We start from the raw sequence: 17,740 nt of genomic DNA, 5'->3' as shown, positions 1-17,740 counted from the left end.
AGTCTTCAAGTTCAGTCAAGTTCAATCAATCACTTGCATCACTTTTTCCAGGACCTTGTTTGTTGCTTCTGCTTCCCAAAATATATATGGTTTGTTGCTTCTACTTCCGAAAATATATGTGATTTGTCACTATAAATTAGCATCAATTTAGCTGGATAGATGACAGATGCAGGCATGTTCCTCTGAGGAAAAAGCTGTTTTGGGTCTCATTTCATCTTTTGCTGTAGATCAGGAGTGGGCAAACTTTTTGGCCCAAGGGCCAGCCACATTGGCGTGCAAAACTGTATGGAGGGCCAGGTAGGGAAGGCTGTGCCCTCCCAAACAGCCTGGCCCCCTCCCACTTCCTGCCCCCTGACTGCCCCCCTCAGAACCCCTGACCCATCCAACCCCCCCTGCTCTTTGTCCCCTGACCACCCCCTCCCAGGACCCCCCGCCCCAAACCACCCCTCCCAAGATCACACCCCCTATCCAACCCACCCTGTCCTGTGACTGCCTCCCAGCCCCTACACACACACACACACACCCCAGAACCTGCGCCCCATCCAACCGCTCCCTGGACCCCCTACCCAACCCCTGCCACGCGCACCACTGCCACCCCTTACCATGCCCCTCAGAGCGGCAGGAGCTTGCAGCCCCACTGCCCGCATGGCAGCATAACAGCAGAGGAGGGGCTAGCTTCCCCAGCCAGGAGCTCAAGGGCCAGGCAGGATGGTCCTGCAGACCGGATGTGGCTCACAGCCATAGTTTGCCCACCTCTGCTATAGATGATGGGATTTAAATTCAGGAAGAACAACAATTTAAGACTTTTTCGTACTTTATTTTGATTTTATGTGGGCTTGTGAAATTCAGTTAAAATCATTTATATCTGCCAATGGTGCAATTATAGCACCTTCAGCTTCCTTCCCCGCCCTTCCGCTTCTGGGAGCATTTGACACATACAATGCCCTAAAATTTGTGGCATTCATATGTAGACAAATCTCACCACTTCCCACCCTTCTGCCTGCTCTGAATTCCCAAAAAAAAACCTGGCAATGTTGCAGCAGGATTACTGATTTTTTTTTCCAACCGTATGAAACATCTTTCATTCATTTCATGACTTTTAAAAAGTTTTTAAATCTTCTCTTTTTGAGTAAGTTCATCCCATTTGGCAGCCTGAGTTACAACTGCATCAACCATACTTCTCAATGACCAGCAGTCAGCCTTCTATGTTAGCCACCTTGGCCACATATGAGGTCATGGCAAGCCTACAAGTTGCCACTTTTGTGGTGGAGGTCATTAAAGCATTGTCTTGGTCTGGAATTATCTTTGAGGGTGGAGGAGTGGAATGAGAAATTGTACTGAGTATCCATGAAAGTGACAAGGTGGGTGAGGTAAGCTTTCTCTCTCACCCACAGAAGTTGGTCCAGTAAAAGATATTACCTCCCCCACCTTGCCTCACTAAAATATCCTGGGACTGACACAAGTGCAACAACATGGCATAGCCTTGAAAGTGCCCTTTATGTGGTCCGAGCTAGTTGGCAACATGAAGATGAAGTCCAGCTTTTTGCCTTTATTTTAAGACCTTTTTAGCCTCCCTGTGAATTTAATGGCTCCAAAGGAATTTTTTTTTAGGTTATTTGTGTTTCCAGCTTGGGACGTTTTAGTTGCTAGATCTAGGATCTGCCACCTAGATTCTCAGGTGATGAGCTGCTTAGAAGTGTTTATAGTAATAATCGTGACCTGGCATGCCCTTTTCTGCTATTAGCCTTGGCAGACTAGCTTTGTGGAGTTTTGCTAGATTATTGGTAAGAGCCTATTTTATTTTTCCCTTCTCTCCTATCTCACCCTCCCCCTGCAGCCACCCATTCACCAATGGCAATATTTTCTTCCAGCTGATTTCAGTTACTTGGTTCACAACTCTGACATTTCTAACTAATTAACTGCCTGTTATTAATTTGTCTGAGACACTAGCTAAACAGGACCTGCTTCTTGGGGCACAGCCTTGTGAATCGGTGTTGCTCCATTGACCAATGGAGTGATAATTTACATCTGCAAAAGATCTGGCCCTTTTGAAGCAAACTGTTGCATGAAAGGTGCTGGAGTAGACAAGGGAGTGGAAGGCAGTAGGAGCAGGACATTTTGGGAATCAGTTTTGTTTCTATATAATTTTATGAAGCCCAGTATTTTTATAAAAAATCTAAAGTATGTGACTTCACAGTGCATGAAGTATGTGAGTTATTCTAACTGAGCAAGATAGGGGTGACAGCAGCATAGGAGGAGAGCTGGTAAGCTGGCTCAAACCACAATGGTAAAGTAGGGGGAACTTAAACCAGAAGCATTAAATCTATCCCTGAGCTGAGTTTAAATAAAAAATGAAAGTTAAAAGCATTAGGGCCCCAAGTGGAGCATTACAGAAAGAAGCAATCTCTCTGCCAAGAGTTTCTGGGTTGGGTTTTTGTTTTTCATTGGTGTCACTGGAAAGGAGAGAGTAGGGTAAGGAAGAGTTCAAAGGCAGGCAAGCAGGATCAGAAAGAACTTTTGCAGAGTATATGCTTGTGAATATTTTACTGGCCTTATCATTTAAAGAGGATATGTTCACCATTCTGTGGCTCCAGAGAAAGAGGGCAGGGGAGTTGCATGCAGCTTTAGCATGTGTGAAGGGAGGAATGACTTCCCAAACCCCTTTCCAAGTTAATGGAAATGGACTGTCTTTTCACTAGGCTCCTGTTTTTATTTTCATTTATAGTATAGTTTAAGGAGTAGTATAAATTTAAGGGATTTAATGGCTTTAACTAAAAAAGTGCTACTCAGAAAACTAGTGTTCACAGCTACAGATCCCCCTGCCTCAGAATTCTCAGCGTACATCTACACTGCAGTTAGACACCTGTGGCTGGCCTGTGCCAGGTGACTCAGGATCCTAGAGCCTGGGTTCCAGCCTGAGCCCCTAAACCTCCACACCACAATTAAACAGCCCCTGAGCCCTGCCAGCCTGAGTCAGCTGGCACAGGCCAGCCACAGGTTTTTAATTGCATTGTAGACCTACCATCCGTCTCACCTTGCCTTAGCTAGCATCAGCCCTAAACAGCTGGAGTCGCACACTTGCTCCTGATTCAGACTCTCCTGTAATAAAGTGCTAGATTCCAAACTCCACAATGGGACTTTGAGAGCTACATGCCACCGTTATCCTCACCACCCATTCTTCTGTTCTCTTAATGTGCCCCTGCCTGAGCGGTATAAACTCCTATTAAGAGCATGAGTAAAGCAGGTCAGGAAATGGTAAATATATGCTGTCAAAATATTCAAAAGGAACAAAAAAAAAATTTTTCCTGAATTTTTCATGGAAATATTTTAATTTTTCATGTTAATTAATGTTTGTTTTTCACTTAATTTTTTTCAAAAGAAGCTCCCATTTTCCTTGAAAAACTTTGTTTTGAAAAAGGAATGTTTGTTTTTTAAAAGTTGAAGTTTTTAGTTCTGTCCCCTCTATACTATCTCAAGATATAGGCTCATTATGATTAACACAATAGAGAGCGCATTAGTTGAGCACCTAAAAATAACTACATTTTTATGGCACCCCTATCACCATTGTCTGACATGTAGTTCTCAGGATCAAGTCATTGTTCTTGGCTGGTCACTAGACACTACTGTAATAAACACCATCAGTAATAACCTACTTAGCTGCAGGATGTATCTCATTGCCATAAAAAGGAGGGCAGGGCTGTTGGATTCCACTTGAATTCCAGCTGCCTCTCTACTTTAAAGAAAATTTTCTGCTTTTCTGAAAAGGGCTTAAAGGGCTTTTAATTTGCAAAGTAGGAGTGAAGTATGAAGGTGTTCAGTTCAGACCAGGCAAATACCCTCCAAGGAGGAAACATTAGGCTTTATTTTTAAGATTTTACCATCACTCAGGGGTGCAGAAAACAGCCATCTCCCTGATGGAGTGTCTATAACCCTGGCACTGGCAATAACCACCATGACCAGCTCCGAGAATAACAAGTCCCTGGCAGCCAAAGGATTTGTAAGAAAAATAAAATGTACGGGGAAAGGTTATTTCTGAACTCGCAATCACAAGGGAACTTGAAAAAGTCCAAGGAACCCCACTCCTACTGCTGTTTCAATGGGGTTTTCCCCCAAGTGAAGGCAAGGGCTCCCGATCAACCTTTCAGTGGAAGCAGCAGCAGAGAATAATGAAGAGTGGTAGTGGTGGTAATCTTCAAATCACTAGGATCCTCTCTTGTCCCTGAGCTCCTGAACAGAACGGTCAGCTAGGGAACCAGCCTTAGTCTATGTGGCCTGCCTGACTGACTTTACAATCGGACTCAGAAAAGTCACCAGGAACAGAGAAGACTTAGGTAACCACAGAGTCAGCATTATGCAGCTACTAGCAAAAGACAAGCCCTCTGCAGAATAGGAAAAAGCCCCTAGAGCTCCATAGCTTGACAAACGTGTAGAGTTTTCATTTGGCAGCAGCTATGGTAGAGGCTGTTTCTTCTGGATAGATCCCATTGTTAGAAATATTTATTCACACACACAATCTTACTTTTTTGTAAAGCAAGAGCTATCCATCTTATCCACAGTTCATTTTAAAGCATTTTAGCTTATTTTATGCTCAAGTGAGTGTTTTATTAGAAATTATTTTAGTTGTGCTTGGAGAATGCTTTTTGCCTGTTTAAGGTTTTCTTTAAATGTCTGTGTTTAGAAACTAGATCCTATTGCCCTTGCTAAAGACATATGGAAAGAGTGATTTTTACAAGGCCTTAAGCAGTCTGATTTAGAGCCAAAAGCAGTTGGCCTAGAAAAGAAAGATCTCACAAATGAAAGCAACATTGAAAAAAGAAAAAGCCACCCTCAAAAATAATTACTCCATAATTAGATCCATTCACTTTATAACAAAAACTAAATGTCTTTCTTCCATTTATTGGACAAAAGCTACATTTTCATGGATTTTGGAGCAATGTATAAGCATACACTTGCTATTAAAAAGTTCATAGCTCTCTTAAAACAATTTTCAGTCAAAGCTTTAATGAATCTGAAAGGGGTTTATATGGGATTGGAGGGAATAATCTGAATCACAAAGGAGCAGTGTCTTCAGTAGAGCTCCCACTAGAAGGCAGCCAGCATAAGTAAAAAGAAAGGTTAGAAACTTTATATTATAGCCCTGCTCATGAACAAACCCTAAAACAAAATCTGATGAAACTTGTTTCCTCCTTCTTCTGTTCTACCATAAAAAACTTACCAGGCTTGCTTGGGAGTTATGAAACTCATCTGTCTTCAAGTAAATCAGAAAGTTTTCTCCTGAAGATTTATGGTTCAGAATTGCTCATGGGCTAATACTTTTTTTAAATGAATATCAAGTGAACGAGTGCTTGTGAAAGGTGTTGGACTGACAGCTTAGAGACTCACTGCACATCTCAGATAGCTGCTCTGCAGTTTCCCCCATTCTCCCTTGCCGATATGCCTCAGCCACGAATAGGGAAGAGTGCAGTTCAGTCTTCATGTCTGTTCAATCCTGAGCTCCTCTGCTGAAACTGCTAGCAAGGTTTTTGAATGAGAGGTGGAGATCTGCTCACTGCCCTTCAAGTTCTTTTAACTTAGACTGGATGACACAAAGCCAGTTAACTTCCAGTCTATCTTAGATGCCTTCCATTGCCTCTATTACCATAGTATCTGAGCACCACAGTGTCTTTGATGTATTTACTCTCACTTCATCCGTGCTTGGCAGAGAATGCACAAGTTGTAGATAGGGAAACAGAGGAGTCTGGTTGGTTTTTTTGTTTTAGCTCAAGATCACACAGGCACCCTGTGCCACAGCCAGGAATTGGCCTTGGGTCTCCTGAGTTCTAGACTAACCACTGAACCATTGGACCAACAAACTCCAAATAGAACCCTCAAGCCTCAGAAAATGCCACACTTTCACAATCCTCATATTATTGGTGCTTTTTTAGTGTTTATGTAAGCTAAATATTCAGGACCAAGTTCTGTTCTCAGTTACAGTCATGCAAATCTCTAGTAGCTCCACTGGATCAGTGAAATTACTCAGTGGCATTTTTCTGTTTTTATATGGGTATGTTCCTTGAAAGGGGAGAAAGGCACAAGACTGTGTGTTCTGTACGTTTCCTTCTAACTATAGAAGTTTTTTCAGTCTAGTGTAAAGTACCAACCACCGCATTCTGTATTTCAGCAGCCCTTTATAGAAGTACGACCATCAGCTCCAAAGACGATATGTAAACAAACAGTATATCGCAAATACACAACAGGTGCTAGAGCAGAAAATTTTGCTTTTATCTAACAGCACTCTAGTTATTCTGCATAATTTAATTATTTATAGACATAATTCATGTTAGCTAAAAGAATTTGTTTCATAATACTTTATCCTTCAAGAAACTGTGGTTCAAAGTTTGCTTAGAAAAGCAGAAAAAGTTTCTCTTGCAGCTGAGTAATCTGCAGTTTGAAAGCAGAATAGCTAAACTGCCCTCTCTTGCCAAAAAAAACCCCAAAACCCTAAAACTTTGTGAAGTCACAAACAGTGCTAGAAACTACATAAAAGTCTTTAGAGTTTTCACTTCCGATGTTAGAGGACTGGGAGCCTTGGAAATTGAATTCCTCCCTACTAGGGACCTTGAACTGGACAGCGAGAGAAGGTTCATTCTGCATGTTAGTTCAGTTACTGCACACCCAACAAACTGCATCTCATACCAAAATGCACCTGATGTGTAATCGTTTGATCATTGTGTCAACACTTATCCATTAGAAAGAGAACTGAGACTCCCCCTCCCCCCACATACATACACACTCATTTTAGTTTCTGTGGAGGGCCTCTGACAGCATATTTCTAATGCTAAACCAACCCAGCTCTAGCTCCCCTTCATGTCAGGTAAAAGGGCCAGAGCAGTGCAAAAAAAGCTCTAAAAGCATGGGAGCTGGCTTAAGGGGCGGGGGGGGGGGATTCTCCAGTACTGGAACTGAAGATGACAGCCTAAGGTTGCCCTCCCAAGGCCCCGCCTTCATACGTCCTCACATAGGGGATGGGGCCACAGCACAATGGAGATTCTGCAACTGGAGCAGTTATGGAGCAGCTGCCATAACTTACACTGGCCCCCAAAGCTGTCAAAATTACACTGGGAGTCATGGAGCAGGCCAGGATTGGGAGGGCACCAATAGCTTAAACTCACCTTAGCCCTCCCCTCCCCTCCCCCCCCCAATGAGTTCTGTGCTGCTCCTGGTGGGGCCACAGCTCAGAATCACAACCCACATGTCCATACAGGGCTGAATCCTGCTGAGTGCCCTCATCTCCATTGGGGGGGGGGTCAATGGAGGTGCTTCACACCTTGCAATGTCAAGATTTGTGCTAGATAAACAAGCCAAAGTGTGTTTCCATTGAAATCAGTTGTATACCTCTCACTGATTTTAATGGCACTAAAACATAGCCCATCCTGAACTAGGTGCTTGTATTATAAAAAGGATAATATGTCAGGTAGTCTTGGGCCAGAATGTAGGAGTTAAAATATCCATTAGAAATGTTTCCTTGATTTTCTTTTTATTACAATGAAGACGCATGTAAACACGGCGACCCACATACCACATCATTGTCTAGTATATGAGCACCAAAAAGTGACACTAGGCCATAAGGGAGACAAGGTGGGTGAGGTAATATCTTTTATTGGACCAACGTCTTAAGAAGAGCTCTGTGTTACCTCAGAAGCCTGTCTCTCTCACCAATAGAAGGTGGTCCAATAATAGATGTCACCTCACCCACCTTGTCTCTCGAATAGCCTGGGACCAACACGACAACAACGACACTGCATAGTAGGCCATAAGATCATAAGAATGGCCATATTGGAACAGACCAATGGTCCATCTAGGAGTATCCTGTCCTCTGACAGTGGCCAATGCCAGATGCTTCAGAGGGAATGAACAGAATTTGATTTCCAATTTTTAAAGGATGCCTTTTTGCCTCTTTTAGTCTCCTGTTTTCTGGTGGCATTTTCTGGTCCTTTTGCAGTTTTTTGTATTTGGGGTGTATATATATCATTTGAGCTTCTATGTTCATTTGTGATGTTTTTAAATAGTTTCCAGGCAGCTTGCAGGCATTTCATTTTTGTCACTGTACCTTTTAATTTCTGTGTAACTAGTGTCCTCATTTTTGTGTAGTTCCCCTTTTTGTACTTAAATGCTACTGTGGTGTTTTCCTTCGGTATTTTTCCCCCTACAAGGATGTTAAATTTAATTACATTATGATTGCTCTGACCGAGTGGTTCAGCTTTATTCAGTTCTTGGACCAGATCCTGTGCTCTGCTTAGGACTAAATCAAGAATTGCTTCTCCCTTTGAGTGTTCCAGGACTACCTGCTCCAAGAAACAGTCATTAATGGAGTCAAAAATTTTTCTCTCTACATCCGCTGCTGAAGTGACATGTACCCAGTCAATATGGGAATAGTTGAAATCCCCCGGTATTATTGTGTTTTCTGTTTTTGTAACCTCTCTAATCTCCCTGAGCATTTCACAGTCACCCTGACCACCCTGGTCACATGGTTGGTAGTATATTTCTGCAGCTATACTCTTACTATTCAAGCATGGAACTTCTATCCATAGAGACTGACTGTCCAAAATGAGTGAAAAGCAAGAAGTAAATCAGTTGTGAAAAATACATTCTCACAGTTTACTCATCAATGGTGTTTTATTAGTAGCACACAGGAGAAAGTTGATGTTCTGTTTTTAAGTTTAGGGCCAAACTTTGCTTACACACACCTATGCAACTACATTTAAGTGAGTGGAGTTGCGTGCATGTCATTGAGAGGAGAATTGACAGAGTCCCTTCACGCAGGTACCCTGGAAATGAAATATTTTTGCGTTGATATTTTACACGAAAGCCTAAAGTTTAAATAGCAGGATATTAATTTTCCAGACTGCTAACCAAATTAAAGTTAGGAGGATGTATGTACATATCCACCGCATCTAAAGTTAATCATTAAAAAGAGGTAATTAATAAAAAGTCAGAGCTGAACATTTCTTTTTAATGAAATGAAGAGCAGGTTTTTAAGGCAACTACTTATGAGTTAGCCATTCTGCCAGCATTATAGATTCAAAGTTTTTTTTCCCTTCCAAATGAAGGAAACAATAAATACCTGAAATAAAATATTTGTTCAAGGTAAACCCATGAGAAGAAATTAATATCTTAACCTTCTCCCTGCTGCAAAATATGCTGTGTGCACCATATTTCAGGTACATCACTCTGACGTACGGAATCTACAGTAAAATGAGGCAAACATTTGAAATCCTTAGATGTGAGGTTGATTTCAACATGACACAAACATCATGGTCTTCACTGAGGAGAGTGTCTAACAGGGTTTTTCTCCACTTTGTTTCAGAATCATGATCATACCTGTATAGCATGTAGAATCATTTACCGGTCAGATGAGCATCATCCTCCAATCTTACCTCCAAAGGCCGATTTGACTATTGGATTGCATGGAGAATGGGTGAGCCAGCGCTGTGAGGTGCGTCCTGAAGTCCTCTTTCTCACCAGGCACTTCATCTTCCACGACAACAACAACACCTGGGAAGGTCATTATTACCACTACTCTGATCCCATCTGTAAGCACCCCACCTTTACCATCTATGCCAAAGGGCGCTACAGCAGGGGAGTGTACTCTTCCAAAGTGATGGGAGGAACAGAGTTTGTGTTTAAAGGTACGACCGCTACGTTGCGCAGTTTTGTTCCATCACTGAGAAAGCAGATAGGTTGTTCGTAGCTGGGTGAAAGTTGCCAATGATAAGGATTCAAAATTGGTATAGTGTCAAGAACTTCCCAAGCTGATACGCAAACTATGCAGAGGGGTCACGTCTCTCTCACACACACACACAGAAATGCAGCAACTTCTGAGACAAAATGTAGTAACTTTTAAATGCACAGCAAAACTACAAAACAGCTTCAGTCACTAAGTGAAGAATATCTATTGAAGCATATGGGCAGAATTCAGTTATCCAAATGGTGAGATAAATGTGGTGAAAGCACTCTCCTCTTATAAAGAATACTGTAGAATCTTTCACAGCAAGAGAGCAGTAGCTTTAGCATCTTAAGACAAAAAGACAATCCCTCCCCCCTTGGTATCACCCTGGAAAATTGCTTCAGCATTGACAATGTCACCTATGGAATCATCACCAAGCACTGACTATACCTTTCTGCTTAGCTTGAGATCTGGCAAGATTCACAGGCCCCTGTGGTCTAACTTGAAATGACATTTGAGAAGCCTCATATGCCCTTTTAGACTCTCCTATGTCTCCAATTTAGGAAAGAGCCTGACTGGAGGAACTAACAGATTAGGACAGAATTTCCAAAGGAGCCTAAGGGTTGCTCCAGTCTGGCAGAGGTTCTGCTCACAAAAGCAACACAGAGCCGTGGTTGGTTACCTGGAAATAATTACGTGGGGTGAAAACTTCAGTAAGGTCAGCATTTCACCCATGCTGCTTATTTATAATGTATTGTTCAACGTGCTGCTGAACATATGAGAATCCAGCACTAGAAAACCAAGAGGATGAACTGTTAGTTTTCTTCAGTTGACCTTTGTGTAGCACCTGGGAAATAATATGGATCGTGAGACCACCCAAACACATACACGGTTATAAAATCTCAACATGAAAATTCTGAGAAGTTCTGCTTTAAAAAAATTCTGGAATCACATATACGTTGCTAATATCCTACAGCAGAATTTACATTTCTGGAGGGTTGTGAAGGATTTTGTTTTATTTTTGGTGAAGTTTGTCAATGCTAATCCACTGAAAACCCCAGTTCTCTTTTTATGTAACATACTGGGCCAAATTCATCCGTAGTGCAAACTCCATTTAAGTTCCCCTAAACCCATTCAGTTTAGCTTTTCTTCAGGTCTGTTGCAATTGAGCTGATGAAAATCAGCGCTTACATGCCAAACTCCACTGAAATCTGGTCAGCATAGCTAGAATTGCAGAAAGTTGTAAGACTTATGTTTGAAATTATACACTGCGGTTATTTTTAAGACATGGGATAGGGTATCTCTCTATAATTCAGACCTAAAGATGTAATTCATATGATGGTATGGATAGCCTATGAGAGATGGTGAAACTGTTACATTTTCTGAGGTTTGAGGTGTCCATTTGGAATTTGTTAGGTCATTATCTTTGTGGACTATCTTAAAAATTCTCATGTTGCCCGTGGAACTAATATTAATTAAAATTCTGAGTAAAGTTTTATTGTATCCTTCTTCCTCTGTCTTTATAGCTAAACCAACCAATCGAGAGACTCAAGCCCTTTGTTGCATCTCTGAATTCAGGGCTGTCACCTTGACTTTTGCTTTGTCCCTCAGAGATATTTAGCTTTCTCTTTTTCCTTTACAGTAAATCACATGAAAGTCACCCCCATGGATATAGCTACAGCCTCTCTACTGAATGTCTTCAATGGGAATGAGTGTGGAGCAGAGGGATCATGGCAAGTTGGAGTACAACAGGATGTTACTCATACCAATGGCTGTGTTGCTTTGGGGATCCGCCTACCACACACAGAGTATGAAATCTTCAAAATGGAGCAGGATGCCAGGGGTAGCTACTTATTGTATAATGGCCAGAGACCTAGTGATGGGTCCAGTCCAGACAGACCAGAGAAGAGAGCCACTTCTTATCAGATGCCATTAGTTCAGTGTGCTTCATCAGCACCGAGACCTGAAGAGTCATCAGAGGAGAACAAAATAGACCGCTATAGCAGTGAGGCACCAAAAAAGGACTCCAGTGTATTTGTCCTTACCCTGATGTTGTTTATTTGTACTGTGTCACATTGGAACATTCTCAGTTGAAAGGAAAAATCTATTTTTCATGACTATAAAACTAGGGTTCCATATGCCTGAGGGTTTTTCTTTTCAGAAAGAAAAGGACATTTATTTTCTTGATGCACTGGAATGCCTGAGAACTGTTGTTCTTTTCCTTATTTTTTTCCCCTCCTTGAATCCTGAACGGCACTCGTTTGATGTTTTTGCTTTGAACTTCGTCCAGTCTGATCCCTGGCCTGACATGACTGCACAACAGTAATTGCACTTTACGACTGCAGACGTACTTGGCTTTTTAACTACTATGGTAAACCTAAAGCTCCTGCTTCGGTTGGCTCTGCCATTTTGCTGTTGTGGTTCAGTTCCCCCTAGTACTCAGTTTCTCATCAGAATTTAACTATCAGGAATCACTCTGTATAGTATTGTGTTAATACTGTGATAATGGCTTTAGTCTTATTCTTTAGGACTCTGCTGTAGATATGTATATATAAAGAAACCCTACAAGGATCTATCTTACAGGTTTTACACAAAAGAAAAAAAATATATAAAACTATCCTCCTGTCAGAAGTTAAATGGAAAATTCTCCTAAGTAACATCCAAAGTAATTTAAGCTATTTTTACATATCGTTGTTTAACTTGTAAAAACAACCAAAGGTTTAGTGGGATGTAAGTATTTTTCTCATTCAATTACATTAGGTATGCAATTCATCCCTCCCATTGTATTTACTAACTAGTTACGAAATCAGATAGAGAAAACATTATTTCAGCAGATATGCACAGTATATGTAAGTTGCAGAAGTATTAGTGGATTGCTCCATGCTGTTGTACTCGCTACCCCTTATACCCTTTCTATGCAATGTTCCTGCCTCGAATTTCATTTGGTTAGGGGCAGACAAAATAATGAAGGGGCTGGGACCATAACACAAATCATAAAAAAAACCACCCGTCTGCTAAAGTAGATTAAGAATTGTAAAGTGGCAGTAGGTAGGAAGTAAAGAAAGGATTCTAGCAGCAAACATACCCCCCATGGGCCAAATCATGTCTTCCTCCTTTCAACGTAGAGAGCAGAGAAACAGCAGAAAATTTGAAAAGATGGAGCAAATTTCACCAGAGGGAATGGGGTTTCACAAATACAGAGCACTCCCATCCTTCCTTTCAGTACACAAGCCCCTACACAGGGTCACATTAAGTTTGAGGCTCTACAGGGTTGGGAGGATGTGGCTGGGAAGAAAGGGGGCACACTCAGGGGAGAGCTCCCCTCCACAACATCATGTGAAGGGCATCTGTTTAAAATGGGGAACTAATTCAGTTGAGTCTAGTATCAGCAGGGAAACAAACCCTATTTCAGTGGTGATGGTTATGCTCAGACTCCCCCATTGACTCCTATTTCACAGGCCCCAGAATGTTTTCTGTAGAATTGCCCCCTCTTCACCCGAGTTTTCCAGGCATGGTCTCAGCACTTAAAGACAAACTTTGTGGGAAAGACTCATTAGGTGATCTGGTCCTTCTTTCCATGTGACTATCTAATAGAAACCAAAGTGGTTAAATTAAATAATAATAGTAATAATGGCAGACTTTGAATTACCAGTTTGCGAGGAGTTGGATTTGCATAGTTTTCTTAATTAGACCACTTGCTGATGTGACAAAAGTTTAATTCACATCTATGCACAATTCATATTTTCACTACCATAGATATGGTTAAAAAAGGAATCACTAGATGAACATTTTTATATTGCATTAGTATAGGAATTCAATCTGGGACTTTTCCAGTTCACTTCTAATATTGCCTGTGAAACATAATGTCCAGGTATATAGTTATGAACAAGGTCCTTTGCATATTCATCGGCTGTGTTTTTTTTTTTTTCAAATGAAAAAAAGAAATGCCTCCCTGTGTCCATACACAATGTATATTGTTTTAAATATGGTTATTATTAGTTACCCATTAGCTTGTCTTCAATATTACATGGCTGAGATAGGAACAAATCTTCAAAATTACAAGTAAAATATGCCATCTCTGTTCTCTACAAGATGTATGCGGTTAGGTCACATATGCAAATGAGATAGCTGAGAATTGCACAAGTTATTGATCCTTTAATTTCATCACACTCATTTAAGTTGTATAGCACCATGTACACCTATGGCACAATACAAATAAATTCCAATCTATAGTTTGTGTCACGTGGCTCCACAGCCTGTCAGCCTAAGGTGTAAAGGCTCAGTAATGGAGGACCTGTGAATGGAGTAATGTATATCATATAGGTTCAAATACTTTTAAAAAGTGAAAGGATAAAACAAGGGTTTTTTCGCAGCCGTGCAACTTGACACTGGAGTTCTGTAGCAACATTGTTACATTCCGGCCCAGAAGAAGTCATTGCACCCAAAATAAAAAACCCAGAATATAACCAACGAGAGAAAGAAGCCGTTGTGCAAATCATTTTTACACGTATTTTTTTTAAAAACTAACTTCTCTCAAAGCACAAAAGGGAACAAAGACAAAAAAAGTGATCAGAAGACTCCTTGTGTGTTTTACTACAGTTTACACATTGTGCCTGCTGTCATAGGTCAGAACATGGCGGGAGTCCATATTTTGAGATGTAAAGTCATCCTTGTCAATGGTGGAGTGCATTAGCTTAAAGCCCAGGATTTTAAAAAAAAACTATAATTTTATTTTTGTAAAGTTATAGAAAATATTTTTCTTCCCAATTTAGTATTCCAGATTAAACTGCCAGGGAACTTTGAGCACTTGTTAAAATACTGATTGAAATAAAAGACTCAGTGAAGAACTAAGAATTCCTCAGTATCTTATCTGTAATGGTTGTGTTTTGTCTCCTTTCCACCTGTAAAGGATAAAAAGCCTCTTGGTAAATTACACCCAAGCTAGATTGAACCCCTTTATCTAATAATTTAGCTGCAGAAAACAGATTTTATTATCTAGTAAAGAGTATTTTGCTTCAGATCACCTCAGCTGAGGTTAGAAAGAGCTCTGATGAATGAACACAGGTATCATTATTTAAGTTTCAAACTAAAACTCTTCAGGTTCTTTTGATAAAATGGACTGAAATATGCGCTGAAAGCACACAACAAGGAATGATACTGTTGGCCTAAGAGGACTGTACAGTCATCCAGTCAGAACAAAGGGTGTGAGACAAAATATTTTCATAAATGAGCTCTATTTATGAAGTCAAATTATTTTGGCAAATTAAAAGGTAGAAAAATTCATTTTGGATCAAACAAAATGTGCTCTTTTGATTTCGACAACTTTTAAATGTTTTTGATTTTTTTTTTAATCAAAGCAAGTTTTGAAATGAAAAGTCCTTTCAAACACAAAAAATGAAACATTGCAAAAATGCTGAAAGAAAACATTTAGCTTTTTTCAGAATGTTTTTCCAGTTGAAACGAGTGAGCAAAATCAAGACCAATTTCTGAAACATTTTGGTGTCACTGAATCTGCATCCCCCTTTGCTTCCCCTCCCCTCCCTTCCCCGCCCCACCCCCCCCCCCAAAAAAAAAAAAAAAAAAAAAAAAGAGTGTGTGGAAAAACTTTTCCCAGCTCTAGTCAGGTCTTTGCAATTTAAAAGAAATTCTACTGAAAAATGAGAGCAAAAACTGCACAGGATAATCATTTCTTCATTCAATACATTAAAGGCTTTCATCTTGAAGGGTTTGCAAAGTAATGGCAGCACAAATTAACACTGAGATAATCTATATAAGCAAACTGAATGGAATTCAATAGATTTGTCTATATAAGCAGTATGGCATTAGGCCATATATATCACAGGTTAGACAAATTCCAGAAAGAGAATAAAATGGATATATTAAATGTCTCTAGACATTTCACTGATTTCTCTAAATCCTAACCATATTCCCAAATAATTTTTTTTCCCTCTCAACCACAAGCACTAATATTTTGGAGACTATAGGAGGCAAACAATAAAACAGTAAATTTGCATTAGTTTAATTTGATTAACTGCATAATAATATATATTTCTAGATTCAGTCATATCTTCCAGTAAGTAAATGTGTTAATAAGCCACCATAATACCTCCGATCCATGAAACTCCACATACCAAATATTTTGCTTCAAAATGAAATACAGACCCCAAAGTTTTATCACATGTATTGTGACTTTAAAGTTATCTTAAAGACTTAATCAATTGATCTTGTGACATCTCCATACCAGAATCTTTAAGCAGTTCATTAGGTAATTTAGAACTCACTGGAAGAAATTAAGCTCTATCAAACAAAATAGTGGATAGGCATAAGAAAATATTGCCATCTAGTGGTAACAGCTTGCCTTATATTAATTCACTAATTAAGTCCTACCACCACACATTACACCAGTGGTCCCCTAACTTTTCTTCTTGTGTCCCCCTCTTACCAGTAATAGAATGTGTCTGTGCACCCCTCTCCCTCCTGGCCAGGAGCAGAGTCGCAGCTAGGCTAGGGGCTGTGACTGGAAGCCGGGTGCCGGCCGCTGAGAGGGGGCCAGGGGCCAGTGGCCAAGAGCAGGGGCCAGCAGCTGAGCTGCAATCAGACGCAGGGACAGGCCTGAGACAGGAGCGGAACAAGGGCCACAGATGTGGCTGGGGGCAGGGCTAGAGCAGAGTGGGGGGCAAAGTAAAGCTGAATGGTGCTCCCGCCCTGCCTCCTCGTGGTCTGGCCAGGCCCGACTGTGACCCCCCTACCTTCCCCAACATTCCTCCACGCTACACAGAGAAACACCAGAGCTCATTGTTATTCTCTTCGTATTAAGCAAACATTTATCCTTAAAAATAATTAAATAGGTGTTAAATATCTAGCTACAGATTTAAAGATGATCCATTAATTATGTGAAAAGTTTGCATATCCTTAATTTGGAGCCTTTGTGTGCGTGCATGATGATACAGTCTTTAATTATGCAATCATAGAATCAGGGTTGGTAGGGACCTCAGGAGGTCATCTAGTCCAACCCCCTGCTCCAAGCAGGACCAATCCCCATTTTTGCCCCAGGTCCCTAAATGGCCCCCTCAAGGATTAAATTTACAACCCTGCGTTTAGCAGGCCAATGCTCAAATCACCGAGCTACCCCTCCCCGCTAAAGAAAGGAGTAACATGAAGCAGGACATGCCTTCTGAAGATCTTGGAGGATGCCACATGGGGACAAGTTCTGCATGCCTGACCAGGGACTTGAACCCTGGACCCTCAGATTAAAAGTCTGCTGTTCTACCAACTGAGCTAGCCAGGCTCATCACGTACTATTTTTTCGCCACAGGACCCCTGTATCATTCAGTGCACATGATGGCGCATGCTCTGGGAATGAATCAGGATTTTAGAGTGAAGACGACAGTCTCTAGGACCCCGATTCATTTCTTGCAGAAACTGAAAGATGTGTATGAGGCAGGGAACTTTAAGAAGGGAAAGGATGGTCTCATGGTTAAGGCAGTTGAATTCTACCCTGGAGAACTGAATTCTAACCCTGCCTCTACCACGGAGTTCCTATGTGAAGCTAGGCAAGTCACTTAAATTGAATGTATATAAAATACCTACAAGGAATCCCTTCTCCAACTCCCTCTCCAAAGTACTGAAAAACTTGGCTTGTCTGCATAGACTGTAAGCTTATCAGCCATTTCTATGGGGTTTTAAAAGCCGTGAAATGGATCACTTTGTTGTTACCTTGTCAAATGCTGCACATATACTATACATCAATATTTCATTAAAAAAGGTATATGTACATACACCACACACACGCCATGGCATAGTATAAAGGCTTTATCAGCATATATTAGGCATGATAACATTACTCGTGAATGCTGAAGCCACAAGTTATGCGAGTGATCCCAAATGAGGACCAATTAATACCGTAATACACCAAGCCAATGCCAGTATTTTTACATCAGACCATCATATAGTCTGCATGCACCACACGTTACAGGAAAACTATTTTACAATTACTTAAGAAAAAAATTATTAGGACCATTTTGTTGTCTCATT

At 40.8% G+C, this 17,740-nt stretch overlaps 1 protein-coding gene across 3 annotated transcripts in view; it reads left to right on the top strand.

Annotated features, from left to right (window-relative positions):
* APCDD1 (APC down-regulated 1) overlaps positions 1 to 13,633 on the top strand; it is a 38,844-nt gene extending 25,211 nt beyond the window's left edge. The window contains exons 4-5 of one of the 3 annotated variants that reach the window (XM_084619549.1): positions 9,347 to 9,542; positions 11,349 to 13,633. In XM_084619549.1, the coding sequence (XP_084475675.1) occupies positions 9,347 to 9,542; positions 11,349 to 11,800 (648 nt within the window). In that variant the 3' untranslated portion in view covers positions 11,801 to 13,633. Of the gene's footprint in view, positions 1 to 9,346; positions 9,669 to 11,348 lie in introns of all 3 variants that reach the window. The other 2 variants (XM_084619548.1, XM_084619547.1) reach the window with 2 other exon arrangements.
* Positions 13,634 to 17,740: the final 4,107 nt, after the last annotated feature.

Source organism: Lepidochelys olivacea (assembly GCF_965140295.1).
Source record: "Lepidochelys olivacea isolate rLepOli2 genome assembly, chromosome: 2".
NCBI classification, from domain to species: domain Eukaryota; kingdom Metazoa; phylum Chordata; order Testudines; family Cheloniidae; genus Lepidochelys; species Lepidochelys olivacea.
This window is presented reverse-complemented; position numbering and strand designations above follow the sequence as displayed.